The sequence below is a fragment of the Protopterus annectens genome, chromosome 5.part0 (assembly GCF_019279795.1).
Source record: "Protopterus annectens isolate FY-2018-M chromosome 5.part0, PAN1.0, whole genome shotgun sequence".
Classification (NCBI taxonomy): domain Eukaryota; kingdom Metazoa; phylum Chordata; order Ceratodontiformes; family Protopteridae; genus Protopterus; species Protopterus annectens.
This window is the reverse complement of record NC_056735.1, coordinates 866560837-866577757: the sequence shown is the minus strand read 5'-3', so window position 1 is coordinate 866577757 and position 16921 is coordinate 866560837. Positions and strand designations below refer to the sequence as shown.

Genomic DNA, 16921 nt, shown 5'->3' with positions numbered 1-16921 from the left:
ATATATATATATATACATATATACACATATATATATATATATATATATATATATATATATATATATATATATGTATGTATATATATCTCGTGAGAGAGAGAGACCAAAGCATCCCAGAGTCAAATTGTTGGGGGGTGGGGTTGAGGGGGTGATAACATTAAATTCGATACAAAATAGCAATTTCTGGGTACTCTATATTTTTGGCTATAACGGATACATTTAAAGTATTTGAGGCAAGTCTACAGAAGGAAGGAGTGACAGAAGACAGTTGTGATCACTCATGCATTTAAAGGAAATTAATGGATAGTTTCACAATCGTGTGCTATACAGGATGTCATAATACTCAAAACAGAGTTAGTTTTATTTAACTGCAGATCTGAAACAGCCAACTATATAAATGCTAAATCCAAACACTGCAGAAAAGAAGAAAACTTTGCCACGTACGTCTTGCTGTGTTCCCTGAATGCCATATGTGCATGTATTATCGAATCCACCTTGTACAATTCACTCCTCCACAACACTTATGGAGGGACAGATGTAACATGAGTGGTGGGAAAATGGTGTAATATTCTTATAAGTGCTTGTTGTTTTATAGTGCCTTAGTCCAGTTCATGTGGAAGCTGCTATTTAATGTAAGGTTTGGTAAGTTGTGCGTGTAAACTATTACGTTTTGTGTTAATCGCTGTCCGGTGGATACAAAGTTTTTATTCTTTGAAAATGTTAGTTTTCCGTTAGCTGTTTGAATATTAGTTGCATATATAGCCTTGCATGTAGATAGTGCCTACAGTGTTTTAAGGTTTTCATCTGTTTCCTTAAAACCCTACATGAATGATGGAAGAGGTAGTGTACAGCAGTAGTCTAGTCAATGTAACATTGACTTGTGTACGCAGTCATTAGCAGTTTAGCATATTGTGGCTACGTGTGGGAAAGCACTCTTCATTTGGTTTAGTTTGTCATCCTTTGTTTTATTTACTGCCATGCACATTAACTGTCATCACATTCTTAAATGTATCTTGTTACCAAGGAATGTTTTAAATAGCACTGTTTGTAGACATACAGTGGATATAAAAAGTGTACACACCCCTGTTAAAATGCCAGGTTTTTGTGATATAAAAAATTACACCACAATAAATAATTTCAAAACTTTTCCCACCTTTAATGTGACCTATAACCTGTACAATTCATTTGAAAAACTAATCTGTTGGGGATAAAATATAAAAAATGTACAATAAGCTGGTTGTATAAATGTGCACACCCTTAAACTAATACTTTGTTGAAGCACCTTTTGATTTAATTACAGCATTCAGTCTTCTTGGGTACACACCTGCCATCAATTATACTCTGATTAACCCCAAGTAAAGTTCAGCTGTCCTAGTAGGATTTTCCTGACATTTTACTCACTTGCCTGTTACAGCAAAAGCCATGGTTCGCAGAGAGCTTACAAAGCATCAAAGGGATCTCATTGTTGAAAGGTGTCAGTCAGGAGAAGGGTACAAAAAAATTTCCACAGCATTGGATATACCATGGAACACAGTGAAGACAATCAAAATATGGACAACCTTGACATTGCAAAGAACTGGACGTCCCTCCAAAATTGATGAAAAGACGTGACGAAAAGTGGTCAGGGAGGCTGCTAGGAGACCTACAGCAACACTGAAGGAGCTGCAGGATTTCTGGCAAGTACTGGTTGTGTACTACATGTGACAACAATCTGCCCTATTCTCCATATATCTGGACTGTGGGGTAGGGTTGCATGATGGAAGCCTTTTCTTACACAGAAAAACATCCAGGCCCGGCTAAAATTTGCAAAACAATACTTCATTTCCCAAAAGCATGTGGGAAAATGTCTTATAGTCTGAGACCAAGGTTGAACTTTTTGGTCACAATTCCAAAAGATATGTTTGGCACAAAAACACTTCTCATCACCAAAAGAACACCATCCCCACGGTGAAGCATGGTGGTGGCAGTATCATGCTTTGGGGTTGCTTTTCTTCAGCTGGAATTGGGCCTTTAGTCAAGGTGGATGGAATTATGAACCGTTCCAAATCCCAGTCACTTTTGGCCCAAAACCTTCAGACATCTGCTAGAAAGCTGAAGAGGATTTTCACCTTTCAACACGACAGTGACCCCAAGCATACATGCAGATCAACAAAAGAATGGCTTCACCAGAAGTTTTGGAATGGCCCAGACATATAGAATAGCTGTGGCGTGACCTGAAGAGGGCTATGCACAAGAGATGCCCTCGCAGTCTGACAGATTTGGAGCGCTTTTGCAAGGAAGAATGGGCAAATATTGCCAAGTCAAGATGTGCCATGCTGATAGACTCCTACACAAGAATACTGAATGCTGTAATTAAATCAAAAGGTGCTTCAGCAAAGTATTAGTTTAAATGTGTGCACACTTATGCAAACAGCTTATTGTATGTTTTTTAATTTTTTTTCCCTAACAGATTTGTTTGTTTTTCAATTGAATTGTACAGGTTATAGATCACATTAAAGGTAGGAAAAGTTTTGAAATTATTTATTGTGGTCTCATTTTTTATATCACAAAAACTTGGCATTGTAACACGGTGTGTCTACACTTTTTATGTCCACTGTATAAACTGTCACATGAATCTATGCACTGCAGGATGTTACTAACATTTTCAAAAGTTCACGAACACAAAACTGAAAACACAGATTAAGTACTAGGTATGAGACAAAAACAGGCATAACAAGTAAAAAAATCAAACATGCTAAACTTGTTACTACAGATGTAAATGGCCCTCCCCTCCCACAGGATCAGAATCTTATTCAGTTAGAAAACATTGGTCCAAACATGATATTTTTAAATGTGAACAAACACTAGTTTCTTTTCTTCCTAAATTACATTAAGAACCTCTGAATCAGTGATGGATTAATTCATGCTGATTGCTCGCATGATTGATTGCATCTTTTGAGCACAGAGCAGCAGTCCCAGGACAATAGAAAAGCACAAATACCTGTTCTACATTACCGTTTTTAGCTAACTCAAGACTTGGGACCTTGTTGCACATCTGACTATCTGGAACGGAATTAAGTGAAATTGCAGAAACTGTTCCCAGGAAGCTTGAACTTAAATCTTAAACCAACACTTGTTGTTGCCTCCATTTAAGCTGTTATTTATTGGATTCCAGTAACACTTTAAGTTGGAACACTGACAATTGCTTACTTCTTACAACAGGACAATACAAATTTACAGTTCCTTTGCTAAGAAATGTTTTAAACACTGACAGAGTAGCAGCACAATATCCGACATGACATCCCCATTTTTCCACAATTGCTGCAGTCTGCAGAATGCAGAGACAGTTTCTAATAGGCATTAACTCATTTTAAGACATGCTTGCACATTTTTTTTGTTTGTTTTGCTTTTTACTTTACCTTGAGAAGAGGTTGAGCTGCTGGGCGGAGGTTTAACAACTTGAAGCTTGAAAGTTAAAATTGTAAAAACAAATAGCTCCTTATTCTGCTTGCTGCTGTGCTATAGCTCGGTCCAGACTCCAGACAGGGTCAGATGGTAATGGTAAACACTGTGCGCAATGTCCAAGTCTCCGACAGACTGGCAGTCTGCCTTAAGACACTGATGTCATCACGCAAGACCCTGCACGTAGATTATGTGGGATACATGGGTGATGTGTTATGACTTCAGCCACAACTTCAACTTCAGTCTGTAAATAAAAATTAAAAAAAAATCAGGAATCGAAGGGGCAACTCAGGAATTCATCGCACCGTATTGTTTTGCCCTCAAAATCAGTAAGTACTGAGGAATTTGGTATGGTTGAGAGATGGTCCACAGATTGGGCTTGGCAGTTTGTAAAGTGACTTTAGCCAAATGGTTAACTGATTACATATGTCCCCACAGCAGAGGTGGTCCACAGAACCAGGGATTCTGGGATTCTTTCTCAGACAAACCCTGTCATCGCTCCTGAAAGGTTGCCCAACTGTTGCTGTGTGCAGGCAGTGAGGGTTTCTTGTCTCTGCTCCCCAAGGCCTGGGCATCCATTAAAAAGATTCCCAAGTACAGAGAATTGTATCCAGAAGTTATTTCCTACCATTTTCCCAAATTCACCCCTTTGAAAATGAAAAGAATCCCTGATGTTCCACCCAATCAGAGGGAGTTGGCAGCCTTGGAAGTAGAAAAGCTGCTAGAAAAAGTCATCCAGAAGGTCCGGTCAGACCAGATAGGATTCGGAACCTACTCAAGATGGGACTTGAGCCCCATTCTGGATCTCAGCAAATTAAACCACTATGTGAAATATTCAAGGTTCCAGATGGCCACTGTTCAATCTATTTTGCCCTTGCTGTGAAAGAATAATTGAATGTGCTCAATAGATCTTCAAGACGCGTACTAATCACATCAAAATGAACAGGTGGCGTAGAAGACATCTGTGCCTTCGGTTCAGAGCCAGTCATTACCAGTTCAGAGCACTGCCCTTTGGACTCACCACAGCCCTCAGGGTGTTCACCAAATGTATGGCAGTAGTAGCAGCTCACCTGAGACTCCTGGGATTCAGAGTGTTTCCATAACTAGACAGCTGGCTCCTAACTAACCCAACTAGACATCTAATTCGGCAAGCAAGGGACTACTTGCTCCAATTATGTCCTCTCCAAGGTATCACACTCAACTACAGTAAGGCACAATTCACACCTACACATAGTGTGTTCATAGGTGCTTGCCTAGACGCACTCAGTCAGATAGCATCTTTCCCACCAAGGAGAGTATAGACTCTCAGATCCCAGGTCAAAAAAAGGACCTTGCATTCTTATAATCTAATCTTGGAGGCCTTAGGATCCATGGCAGCAATCACTGTGGTTCCTTTAGCTAGGTTTTATATGCGAATTCTGCAGTAGATTCTCCCAGTGCAGTGGTCTATTCTTCTTCAGCTCTTGTTAGCCCTAGTCAGGATCATTCGGACTTGCAAAAAATATCATCTTTAGTTGCTTTGCTCAGACGAAGTTTCTCAAGGCCATCCTTATGTTGTCCCACTGCCTGTGGCTACAGTGACCACGGATGCCTCCCAACTGGGGTGGGGGCATTTCTTGGGAAGGACAGTCCAAGGTACATGGTCCCCATAATAGGCCAGGGTGCATATCAATGTTCTGGAAATTAGAGCAGTCTTCCTAGTGTTGCAGGCTTTTCAAGACGCTCCTATCCAGGACGACTGCAATTCAAATGGACAATATGTCTGTAGTTTGGTATATCAGCAAACTGTGGGGGTGGGGGTATCTTATCTGCTATGTCGAGAAGCAATGACAGTGTGGCAAAGGGCAGTCTCTTCCGCCTGCTTTCTGGTAACGTTGCACATACTGGGGAAAACTAACATGATTGCAGACAAACTAAGCAGGTCCATTCTGATGCCTCACAAGTGGTCTCTGGATATCAAAGTGGCTGAAAGAATTTTCTGCTGATGGGGCCAGCCATGTTGCTACCTTTCTGCTTCTCCCCTCAACAAGTGCAGTAGGTTCTTCGCCCTGATTCCTCCTGTAGGGAAGTCTGCAAGAGATGCTTTAGTTCACAACTGGCCCTCCTTTATGCTTATCCTCTGTTGCCTCTAATCACCAAATTCCAACTGAAAGCATACCGGTTGAAGAGCAAAGTTATTCTCATTGCACATATTGTGGCTTCATCAAATTTGTTTTCCTTTTATGTGGCTCATCTTCATCTGTCTTGAATGCTGGACCCCAGCTCAGACTCATTCGGACATAACATAACTCAAGTTGGTCACATGGTTTCTCCTGTTCCACTGATGGCCAGACCGCCCAGGCTTTCCTCCTCAGTCTGGCATATTTTGTTGCCTTCTCTGAAGGCTTCCACTGCAAAAGTAAATTGAAAAGATTTCCATTCTGGGCCTTGAGAGATCTGGACGCTCTTTCTGGCCCTGTACCAGTTGTACTTGAATTTTTTGCTTCTATTTGAAAGGAGGGAGCAAGTTTCCCTGCTAAGGGTGCAGTTGGCTGTTATTTCAAACTTCCATTATTGTGAAAACAATTCTTCCTCAGCTTTTTTTTTTAGATTATGCAAGATCTTTCTGAAAGGTCTCCTTCCTGCTTAGGCAATTCAGATTCCAAGGATCAGGATCCTACTCCTTGGGATTTAACTGTCCTGCTGCAAGGTCTGACCCAGAACCCTCAGCAAAGATGGGCCTAAAGTTTTTCTCATAGAAAATGATTTTTCTAGTTGCTATTACATCAGCTAGATGCATATCCGAACTAGTTTTCTTTCCAAATTTCTCTAGTAAGGGAAAATATATGCTCCATCTTTTGGATGTGTACAGACAACTTTGGTTCTGTTTCCATCAGTCCAAATATTTCAGGGAAAACGGACCAGTTTGTATCCGTCTCACCAAACAGATTGGGCTTGGCAGTTTGTAAAGTGACTTTAGCCAAATGGTTAACTGATTACATATGCTTTATCTGTATCCGAAGAGGTTGTCTTTGCCTAAGCCCCCTGGAGCTCATTCTACTAGGTCTATAGCAGTTTCTTCAGCCTTTGGACAAGGACATCTTTAGATGACATTTGTGCCACTGCCACTTGGACCACTGTTCATAACTTTTATTTCTCATTGCAAACTGGATTTCTAGGAACAGTGCTGCCTTTGGCTCCACAGTGTCCTGAAATATCCTTCCATGAAGAACACCCAAGGTTTAGCTAGCTGGGGACTGTGTCCCATCAGTTGAGGAATGAGAGAAAATGGTAACATCAGATAAAAACATTATGTATTCACCATAACTATATCTGTGTTGTCTATTTTCATACTTCCTCAACTTTCCACCCTCCCAACCCCTTCCCTTGTATCATTGAGTGGCGTAAGGGATGATAATTTTGGAACCTCAGTTCCTTGTTTGAGCTTCAGTTCTATTTCTTTCATCTCTACCTTTTATTAATTTCCTTAAGTATTAACCATGGTTTACTGGGGGTGGGGGCAGCAGTCTTAATCTGAGGTATGTTAGGTTAATGGGGCATTATGGGTAAATGAAGGAGCTTGTGAGTTGGATCCCAAGATCTGGAAAAAGCAGTCGATTCAGATCCGCAACCTATTCAGTTGAGGAAGAATTAAAATGAACAACACAGATGTATCATTATGGTGAGTACATAACTTTCTTTTTCTATAACTCTCATTTTTTCTGTGTAATTTGCTCCTACCCTTTTCTAAAGATCCCACTTCCAGTTCTTTAATCTCTGATACTGTAGCATTACTTCTACTATGGTTGGTTTAGACTTTGATTTACATTTTTCATTTATTGATTTTTTTGGAAGCCACCAGAATTAATCTTAGCAAGGCTTTAATATGTCTAGGCAATTCAGGGTCTGTATCTTAGCCAAAAAAAAAAAAAAATTAATTATTTCCTTAGTTACACCAATTTGTTACCCAGTATTTCTGACAGAGTAGTGTTAAGGGAATTTTTAGTCTGTCAACTCATTACACTCTCTTAAAAATATGTTCCCAGTTACCCCTTTCATCCCCATCACACCTCCAACATTTACAGTCTGCTTGAGGAAAAATTCTTTGGAGTCTGCTTGGGGTATAAAAATACCTATGCAAACACTTTCAAGCAAAGATCCTCAATGTTCTAGAGTTTTTCATATTTGGGAGCCATACATATATCCACCCATTGTTTCTTTGTGAGTTGCTTATCCAATCCCACTTTCCAATCCTGTCTAACCTTCTGTGATTCATATAGTTATCATGCAGTATTTTATATGCCATAATATTTGTCACTTTTTTAACAGCAGCTTCTGTTGTAGAAATTACTAAAAACTGTACCAGTGATGTTTTTTCAGTTACAATCCCCCTATTCCTTTCTTTTTGCTTGTACTGTGATATCAGTCCTTGATAGATAGGGCAGTCCATACCCTGCAGTCCAAATTAATTCTTGGCCTTTTCCCATTCTGTTACCTTTACCTCTCTAATTATTTGCTCCCAATATCTTGGTTCCTTTGCCAGTTTTCTACAGTAAATTCTAGCCTCCGCTTGCCTATTCTCTGTACACTAATTGCAGTCACCCCCATTGGCAGAATCTCTTTTCTCCATTCCCATGTTGGCTTAGTAAGAATCTTAGAATATGTTCTGCAGTTTCCTGAGTACAGTATTCTGTGTGGTTATTGTGTTACTCCTTAAAGAGCTGTATTCAGAATCCCAGTATTTCCTTATTTCTTGAGCCCCCCTTCCCATTTCATCATCATCCCTTTCCACTTTGAATTGTAGCTTTCTGCTTGTGCTGTGTATCTAATACAGCTACAGGATCTCTGGTTATTTTCCTTGTTGTATATGTTCCCTAAGTTTGGCAACATCTCTTTCTACTTTGTTGCCTGAGCTATTGTGCTAAAAGCTTCTGTGCTGTGAAGTTATATAAAAAAAATGGCTTAACAGCAGTCTGTCTAAACTTATGCATATTATTGAGGTAGCCCTTGTGTTCCCTTTAGCACTCTGCATGTGTGCCTCCTTTTGTGTGAGGTTCCCCCTATTCTGCAGTACTTTAACGTTTGTCAGTCCCTTATAGTAATTCTTGGCATTTCCTAAACGTCTCTTTTCTTTTACTACTTCTGTTTTTAAACTCCAATTTCAATTTTTCCTACTCCCTAGCTATATTTTCTGAAGAAGATGCTATCTTCCCTAATAACACCCAAATAATTTCCACTACCCATTCCTTAAATTCCTTTCTGTTTAACAGATAGGTAGGGAAGCACCAGTGTCTCATTTTTATTAGTTATTATTGGCACATGATCTAAAATAGTTGGATGCATATCAAAGCTTTCAATTAAATGCATGTGTGGTCCTGTGGAATATAATTTCTGTCTACTCTAGACCAGTGGTCCTGTGGAATATAATTTCTGTCTACCCTAGACCAGTTTTTGTATCTGGGGAATAATAAGGAAATTGTCTCCAAGCTCCTATTGCTGAATTCACATCTTCCATACGAAACATTTTCATAAATTTCTTCAAAAATCTACCTTGTGATTTCCTTGCTGGGCCCCAAGATGCATCCTCATTGATGCAAATCAAATTCTAGTCCCCGCCTATAATTAATATTTCCTGCTGAAAGCTGATTATTTCTCTTAGAATTATCTTGCTCCATTGTAGCAGCTTTAGGTGGAATATATTCTTCCCCTGCCGGTAGCCCCTTGTGACTACAAATCTAACATTCTTTTTTTTTCTCCTCTGTCAGTTAATATAAGTACTTCCCTTTTTCCTTTGTCCCCAATATTCCATTGAGTAACTATCCTGAAATCCTGTCTTTATCAAATACAAAAAGAAAAATCTGTGGTATCCCCCAGTCTCAGAAACCCCAATATGCAACCTATAGTGGGGTCAAAAGCAAACCAAGCAGAAACTTTGCAGTGTGAAGGATGTAAAGTTCAGACCTTGAAATATGTCATGCACCTAGTTCACTGATAGAAAATCGAACTTTAAAATACGTACTACAAAATAAAATTGTAGGAGGTCCACAGTTGTTAAAATTGGAACAGCCTTTATTGAAACACGCAAACAAGTGATCCTAGTTGAGTACAATGAAAAGCATTAGACATTCATTAATTTATATATAATCAGGTTATTTGGAGCAAGAGAGTGGTTACAGGTGGTGGTTCTGTTAAGAGCAATAAAAGCATTAAACTCATTCCTTTAACCAAGTCCCCCTTCCACCTAAACACCACAATGTAAACTGAGACTTTGCTACCTTAGAACTGAAACTTAAAAGCTAGAGACAAATTAAAATATGTAATACAAGAACAGCTTATTAAGACTAACCTACTAATCCAAACATTATTAATTAAGAAACCAACTCACTAATAAAATGACTAACAAACAGATCTACCACTAAACATCTGTCAGAATAAATATTAGTAACTTATAAACTGAAACACTTTTAACAAAGATCACTTTCGTACCAAATAAATACTTAATCAGGTTTGTGTGTAAAAAAAAAAAAAAAAAACACACACAGAACATCCTTATAATCTGTTAACTTAATACAAACAAAACTGTGTACATCTTCTAAGATGCATATTACAGCCTAATGCTTCTATTTACGCAGAGTGCTGTTTGTTTTTGTTTTATCTTTATTCCTTTCCCTGATGTAGGAAACCAACTTGAAAATGCTTTCAGAAAACATTATTTTTTTAGCCATTGAAAAAGAGTATTCTGTTTATTGCCTTTATCAGCTTCCATCCATGGAAATCTGAGAACCAGAAACACAGTTGCCTTCAGCTGCAAGCTTCTTACGTTACATTGTAAACATTTATTTGCTAAAGGAAACTTTTCATTCAGTGTTCTTTTATTTACTTGTTTCCCCTTAAAACTTGTTAGATCAAGCCAGGACCATAATCCAGTCATTATCCTATGCAAAAATGTAATGTACTTTGAGGGGTTTCAAGACTATGACCTAGCAGCAGGAGAGGTGCCTGCCTATGTTCCCTTTATTTTTCATTGTCTCTCTCTCTCTCCATCCATCCTGGACTCATGACTAGGCCTAGATAATTTTGGAATGGAGTTTGGGGAGCAATTTTTCTGCATACTTCATTCTGGTATTGCTTGAGAGTGTGATTGCTGGTCAGAACTGGAAGGTAAGACAGATACCACGCTGATCAAGTCAGTGGTGGTTGCCTTGGCACATTGCGAAAAAATTAAGTCTGACTGAGTATGAGAACTAGTCCTTTTTTTAATCCTACTGCCAGAGTCTCATCTCAGAGATCCAAGGTTATAGTGAATACCTCTTGTAATACTTTTATTTTTATCTCTGTATGGAGAACTTGTAAATTAAGATTTAGAATTAAAATGGTGTATTCTCCTAAGAATATAGCCTTTCAGGAAGAACTAGGGCAAGTCTGTTTAGAGGGCTGCTAAAAAGAAAATGGCAGTTGGGCAAGGGACTCTTGTCAAGAAATGCAGCACTTACCTAAATTAGTTGTTTGGAAGTTGATGCTGCTGGCTTGGTATTTTTTTGTGGAACAAATTCTTGACCATCTTTTAGGTATGTTTGATGTGGCAATCACTACATTCAGCATGACCTTTATATACTTTTTATACTGATTCATACCTTTTGGATCTTCAGTTCACTATATACCAGATTTCTGCAGAAATGTACTGTGCAATGGCACTGGTTATTGTAACAGCCCCACAGAGATTGATTGTGATTCATTTTCTTTCATTTGGTTGCTAGTATAACTTCAGAGTGACTCCGTTATAACTTACTTTTGTCAGTGTCACAACACACACGCCTGTCTTCAGTATAACCAGAGGTTTGACATGGTAGAGTGACTGCTTGAAATGCATAATTTTGTGTGGCTATGGTCCAGCTTCTCTGAAGAATGCACTTCATTTTAACTGTCAAGTTATACTACTTAGATGTAGTTTGATAGTGTGCATACACTGATTCTTAAGTTTGTCTGAAATTCAGATTGCGTGCACTAGGAGGAGTAGGAAAGATGACTGTTGGAGACCTAAAAAGATCCTTGCAAGGCCAGCAGCAGCATTGACCTGGGTATTTGTCATGAGGCTGATTTTTTTTTTTTTTTTTTTTTTTAAATCTTTCAAGGACTGTAGAGTAAGTAGATATTCTGGAACTAGGAAGGGTTTTATTCCATTGCTAAATTACGGGTTTGAAGAAGGAATTATAAGCTTGCTGGCGTTCTTCAGTAGGGACAGGAAGGCATGATCAGTAGCTCCTGTTTGTAGCAGTCATCTAAGGGCCTTGCATGCAGTTTAGTGTTGAGTAAGACAGGGGTACTTGAGAAATTGATAGTGTTGAAAATCGTCATGTCCTGAGAAGCTGGTATCAGAGGCTGCATTGCATTTTGGAGAGAGATAGATTTTGAAGTTGTAGTAGAAATTGCCTTATGATGGCTTTGTTTGCCAATGAAGCAAGACAAGATAATTCATTAACCATGTTATATATTTTAAAAGTGCATGATAACATGAACCACGCCCATTACCTTTTAAAGCACAGTAGGAGCAGTGAACATAAATTACCATTTTCAGACTTTTTTTCAGGACATTTGAAATGGACATCTGTAGAGAGTAGAAGATTTGCACAGTATAGGTACAATATTGCTAATGTAAATGTTAGTAGACATTTGAGAGGCATTTGTTATGATCATTTTGTGTTACATAACAGACATTTTCTGCTTAGAATTCATGTAGGAGTACAGCTGATTAAATGAATGTATTTTGTCTTATTTGCAGGTACACAGGTGCACCATACTTTGCAGCAATTGCAGCTCTCAAAGTGGTAAGAATTTTTGCAAGCCTTTTGACTTCAGAAATCAGTTGTGCAGAAAACCTTTTATTGATGTGATTTAAATGAATGTGAGTAATAGTTATACAGTACTTTGTATCTTGTGTCTTTATAGTTACTAGATATCGATAAGATTTCCCATAAATTTAGAGGTTTAGAGCCTGAACTTGGTTTGGGGGTTGTGGAGGGTTGAATGTCTGGTGCTTGGTTTATTGTTAAGGGGTGGTATGTTTCTTCCTTAAGAAATGACTTGCTATAGTTCCCTTGAATACAGCTTCTCCATCCCAAGAATTCAATGTAGTTCAGCAACAGTTTACAAAAATTAATGCTAAAATGTTCCTGGTACTTTGGTGTAATAATTTGTTACTCTGGAGAGGGACACTGTGTCTCATCATCATCACCCCCCCTTTTCTACTTGGGGTCAGGGTGTCTTGTCAATGGTTGGAATCTGTCTCTATTCAGTGCCAATCTCTTACCTTATTCAACACTCCTACCTGACCGTCGCAGGTCTTTTCTTACACAATCCATCCACCTCTTTACTGGACACCCTTGTCCTCCTCTTCACCAGATTTTCTTCTTTTCTGCACATGTGCCTGAATCACCTTAATCTCTTCGACTTTTTCTTTAGGTGGAACTACTTGGGCTTTTACTGTTATGTCCTGTAACAGAAGATCATAAAGTCTGATCTTAATTATCATTGAAGCTGTTTGGTAGATTTTCCATAGCACTTTCTGTCCCACTGTTTAGGTTATTGCTAATCTTGAAAGAATATATAATGCTATCTGGTAATGCAAGGTTGCCATATAACTAGTCTTGGCATGCTTGTACATCATTTCTTCTTGCTGCTAAAAACACTAGTTTTCTTTTGCAAGCGCATTTCCTGCCAGTAGGCCACTGCCACAGCTGTTATTAAAAAACAGCAGATTACTGACATTTAGTTGTTTTATGTGAAATGTTTGTGATCTCTATCAGAATTGTCTGTGTGTCTGTCTGTGTGTCTGTCTGTGTGTCTGTCTGTGTGTCTGTCTGTCTGTGTGTCTGTGCGCGCGTCTCTGTGTGCGTGTGCGTCTCTGTCTGTGTCTCTGTGTGTGCGTCTCTGTCTGCGTCTCTGTCTGTGTGCAGGACAGTTTCCTCTAAAGATTTCCATATTTGTCTGTTTTGTGAGGGACCAGGACAAAATGCGGACGACTTTGGAGAGCTGTTTAAAATTGAGTAAAACCTCTAGATTAAGGAAAGTGAAGGCTTTAAGTTCTTGCCTGCCACAGAGAAAATAACAGAGATCGCAAAAACTTGCTAGTTCTTAAAACCAGCAACTAAGATGTCAGATAAGAAATTACATCACTTTTCATTTTAATCTGTGCTTAAAGTGAAACACCTTGGGCAGCTTAATCAGTGCAGAAATAGGTCAGTCAGGCAGCCTTGCAGATGTACAAACTCACAAGTGTTGAGTACCTTATTGTGGAGCCCCCCAAAACACATGCACCTGTCCTGCCTTTAAGGGATTTGATGTTGGTCTCACTTGTGTTGGTGCTTTAGCTTCACAGTCTTCACAACGAGTTTTATTGTAACCTTTTGATTATGAAGCATTTGCCAGGGAGATGCATTAGTATAGTGCAAGAAATGCCAAAATCCTGCCACTCCGTTGAGACCAATGCAGGACAACAATGCAAGTTGTTTAGGAAGTCCAAACAGATGGTATCTTTGCCTGTGCCATCCATTGTTTTTTTATTGCCTGATTTATTTATATATTTTGATAACCACAAAGGTGAACTTGCCATGCTGGTCCCCAGATAAGAATCTTGTCATGAGATCCTCAGTTGAAAGAGAAAGGCAAAATGCTGCATTCTGTCAAACATCTATCCCACTGCCTATTCGTAGATAAAACATGAAGTCCAGTGTTGTCAATTTTTGTCTGAGATTTCAAATCAGATCGGATCAGACCTCTGCACTGACTCTGAAGCTTCTCTGTTGCAGGGCTGTGACTCCTCCTGTACCCATAAAATTCCCTCCACACTGCCCTAGTGCTTCTGATCTTTGTTTGCCACTTGAAGAATTCTGTCATGTTTGCAAAGGCTTGTCATTGCTATATCATTTTGTGATGCTGCTAATACGTTTTCACTCCTCCTTTTACCAAGAGAACATTTCTGTCCGTTTTTTGTGTGTAGTTTAACTTGACATGTAGAAGTTAGGAGATAGGTAGATGAGAAGTTTTAGTTAAATAGTATACTAACGTGTTATTGCATTTTATATAATTCTATAGGTTTTTATAGTGTTTCTTATAGGCTGTAGATTAGTGTGTTGCTTTTTGTGTGCTTGTGTTAGTTTGTACATAGCTTTTTCAAGTATGGCAGATGGGCAAGGTTTTAAAAAGCACACTGAATGTGGACACAAGCCACTACCCCAGGATCCACATTCACTTTGCTTACCGCTTGAGTGCTGCCCATCTAGAAACTCAGTGCCAGTCCTGTACTTCTTTTAGTTCTAGGGCTTTCCAGACCAAGCTGGGAAAACTTGTTTTCTAGAGTATTTTCCCTCCACATATGGGGTCTACATTGTTTTCTACTTCTTGAAAGCCTCCTCTACAGCAAGAGGAAAAAAAAAAAGGCAAGGAAAAAGACAAAGAGAGAAAGATAAAGAGAGTGAGAAAGAAAAGAGAAGGAGAAGCTGAAATACATGGAAAAATCAGAGTCTGAATGATCTAGGAAGTGTTCTCTGGATCTGGCTTTATCCAAGTCTGATCTTAAAGTTCCTCGTTGGTCAGAACTGGCAGTCCCTCAGATCTGTCCATCTCCTTCTCAGTCCTGATTCTCCCTGGACCCGTTGAGCCCACAACTACATTCAACCATGCTCCAGGAACGGAGGTATTCCAGACCACCATCAGTGGCTTCTTCTACTCAGTCAGCCAGAAGCCTTACTGAGCAAGATGTCATCAGGATGATGAGAATGATCCTTAGAAAGCAGACCCAGCTCAGGGTTCCCTTGGTGCTGTCTCCTGGATATGTGCTGAGTCTTGGAACAACTACCCCTCCTCTTCCTTCTTTGGTCACGGTCTGCCCCTTAGACCTGGCAAACTTGGTTTCGATCTGTTCTGGAGTGCCTGTGTCTGAGCCAGCAGTCCGAGCTACTTTGGCTACTTTCATCCCTCTTTTGGCTGATATTTTTAGACCCAGAAGAGAATCTAAGCTAAAGCTTTGGGGCCCTGGCCTCAGGGGGATGGGTTGACACTGAAGTTGTCAAAGCTGTCCTTTCCCCTCAGCTCAGTGCTTTGACAGTCAATAGCTTAGAACAGAGGTCAGCTTCAGGGCCATGACCTATTGTTTCAAAGGTTTCTTGTCTGTCTGAGGATAGGAGGAGGTCTATGTAACCTATGGTGTCCTCGGCCTCCGAGACTTTTGAAAGGGCACTGTCAATACAGAAGGGAGAAGGTAGATCCATCCAGTTTGGTTCCATCTGAACCCCAGTAGGAATCTTCTTGCCGTGCACCTGTCAGACAGAGATCGTTGATACCACAAGCTTCTCAGGCTACATGTTACATTAGCCCCCAGTCTGGTTTGGAGTTTTCCGACCTCCCACAAGAACCAGTTCATAAGAAGTAGACGTGCAACTGGAAGCACATAAACGCTTCTCCACAGTCTTTCACTGAAGAGACAGAATTAGGTGAAGGCAAAGGCTCCTCTAGATCCCACCTCAGAAAAAGTCACCTATGGTGAGATCTTTGAATTGATGAAACAGAGAGGGTACAGTCCACAGATGGCCCTTTACCAGATAAGTCTGTTCTGGAAGCCTTTGGTTCCATCTCAAAATCCTCCTGAGTGCTACCACCCTTTGATCCACTGATTGATCTCATGGCTCAGCTGGCATGGAAGGACTCCGACGTGGTGGATTTCATTCCCAAAATACCTGATAGGATTTTGACAGCACCAAAAGAGAGAAGACATTGGAGCAAAGGTCCACCGGTGGATGTGATGGTGGTAGTAGCGGCCCCAGAAAGAACTACTAGAGGAAAATTCTTTAGCCCATCCCCCTAACAGGGAGCCTAAGGCAGTGGACTGTTTTGGGAAATGGATGTATACTTGCAACTTTCGCACATGCAGCACTGAATTATGTAACCCACATCACCATATTTCAGAGAGACTTTGCCAAGGAGTTTTCCAAGTCCCTGTCGGGTAACCTGCCTGTGGACATACAGAAGTCTCTGGACTCCCAGCTTTCTACCATCCAGTCTACTTCCAACATAGCCATGCAACTGTTTTCTGAATCAATCATTGACAGAGCTAGAGCAGCAGGCACTGGCATCACCATGGCTTGGCATGCCTGGATGTATCTTTGTGATTTTACAGAAAGCCTTAAGTCTTCCTTGTTCAGTGCCCCCTGTTACTGGTTCCACTTATTTGATCCTAAAGTAAAAGATACTCTAACCAGGAGTCAGCAAGATAACTCTCTGCAGTGGGAATCCATTTTTGCTGTCCCGCCCCCCCTCACCACACACACACACACACACACACACACACACACACACACACACACACACACACACGCATGCACAAAACCTATTCTGGAAGTCAGAGGACTGGTAAAAAAAATGAAGTTCCAAAAATCACAGAGCTCTTATCAGGACAGTCCTGGTGATACTCCTCATCATGGCAGAGGAGGAGGCAGTTGTGAACATC

General features: G+C 40.0%; 1 protein-coding gene across 2 annotated transcripts in view; it reads left to right on the top strand.

Annotated features, from left to right (window-relative positions):
- The window catches only part of NAXD (NAD(P)HX dehydratase), an 870139-nt gene that overhangs the window by 306522 nt on the left and 546696 nt on the right, over positions 1–16921 (top strand). For both annotated transcript variants that reach the window (XM_044072663.1, XM_044072662.1), the window contains exon 3: positions 12200–12245. In XM_044072663.1, the coding sequence (XP_043928598.1) occupies positions 12200–12245 (46 nt within the window). The remainder of the gene's footprint in view (positions 1–12199; positions 12246–16921) is intronic.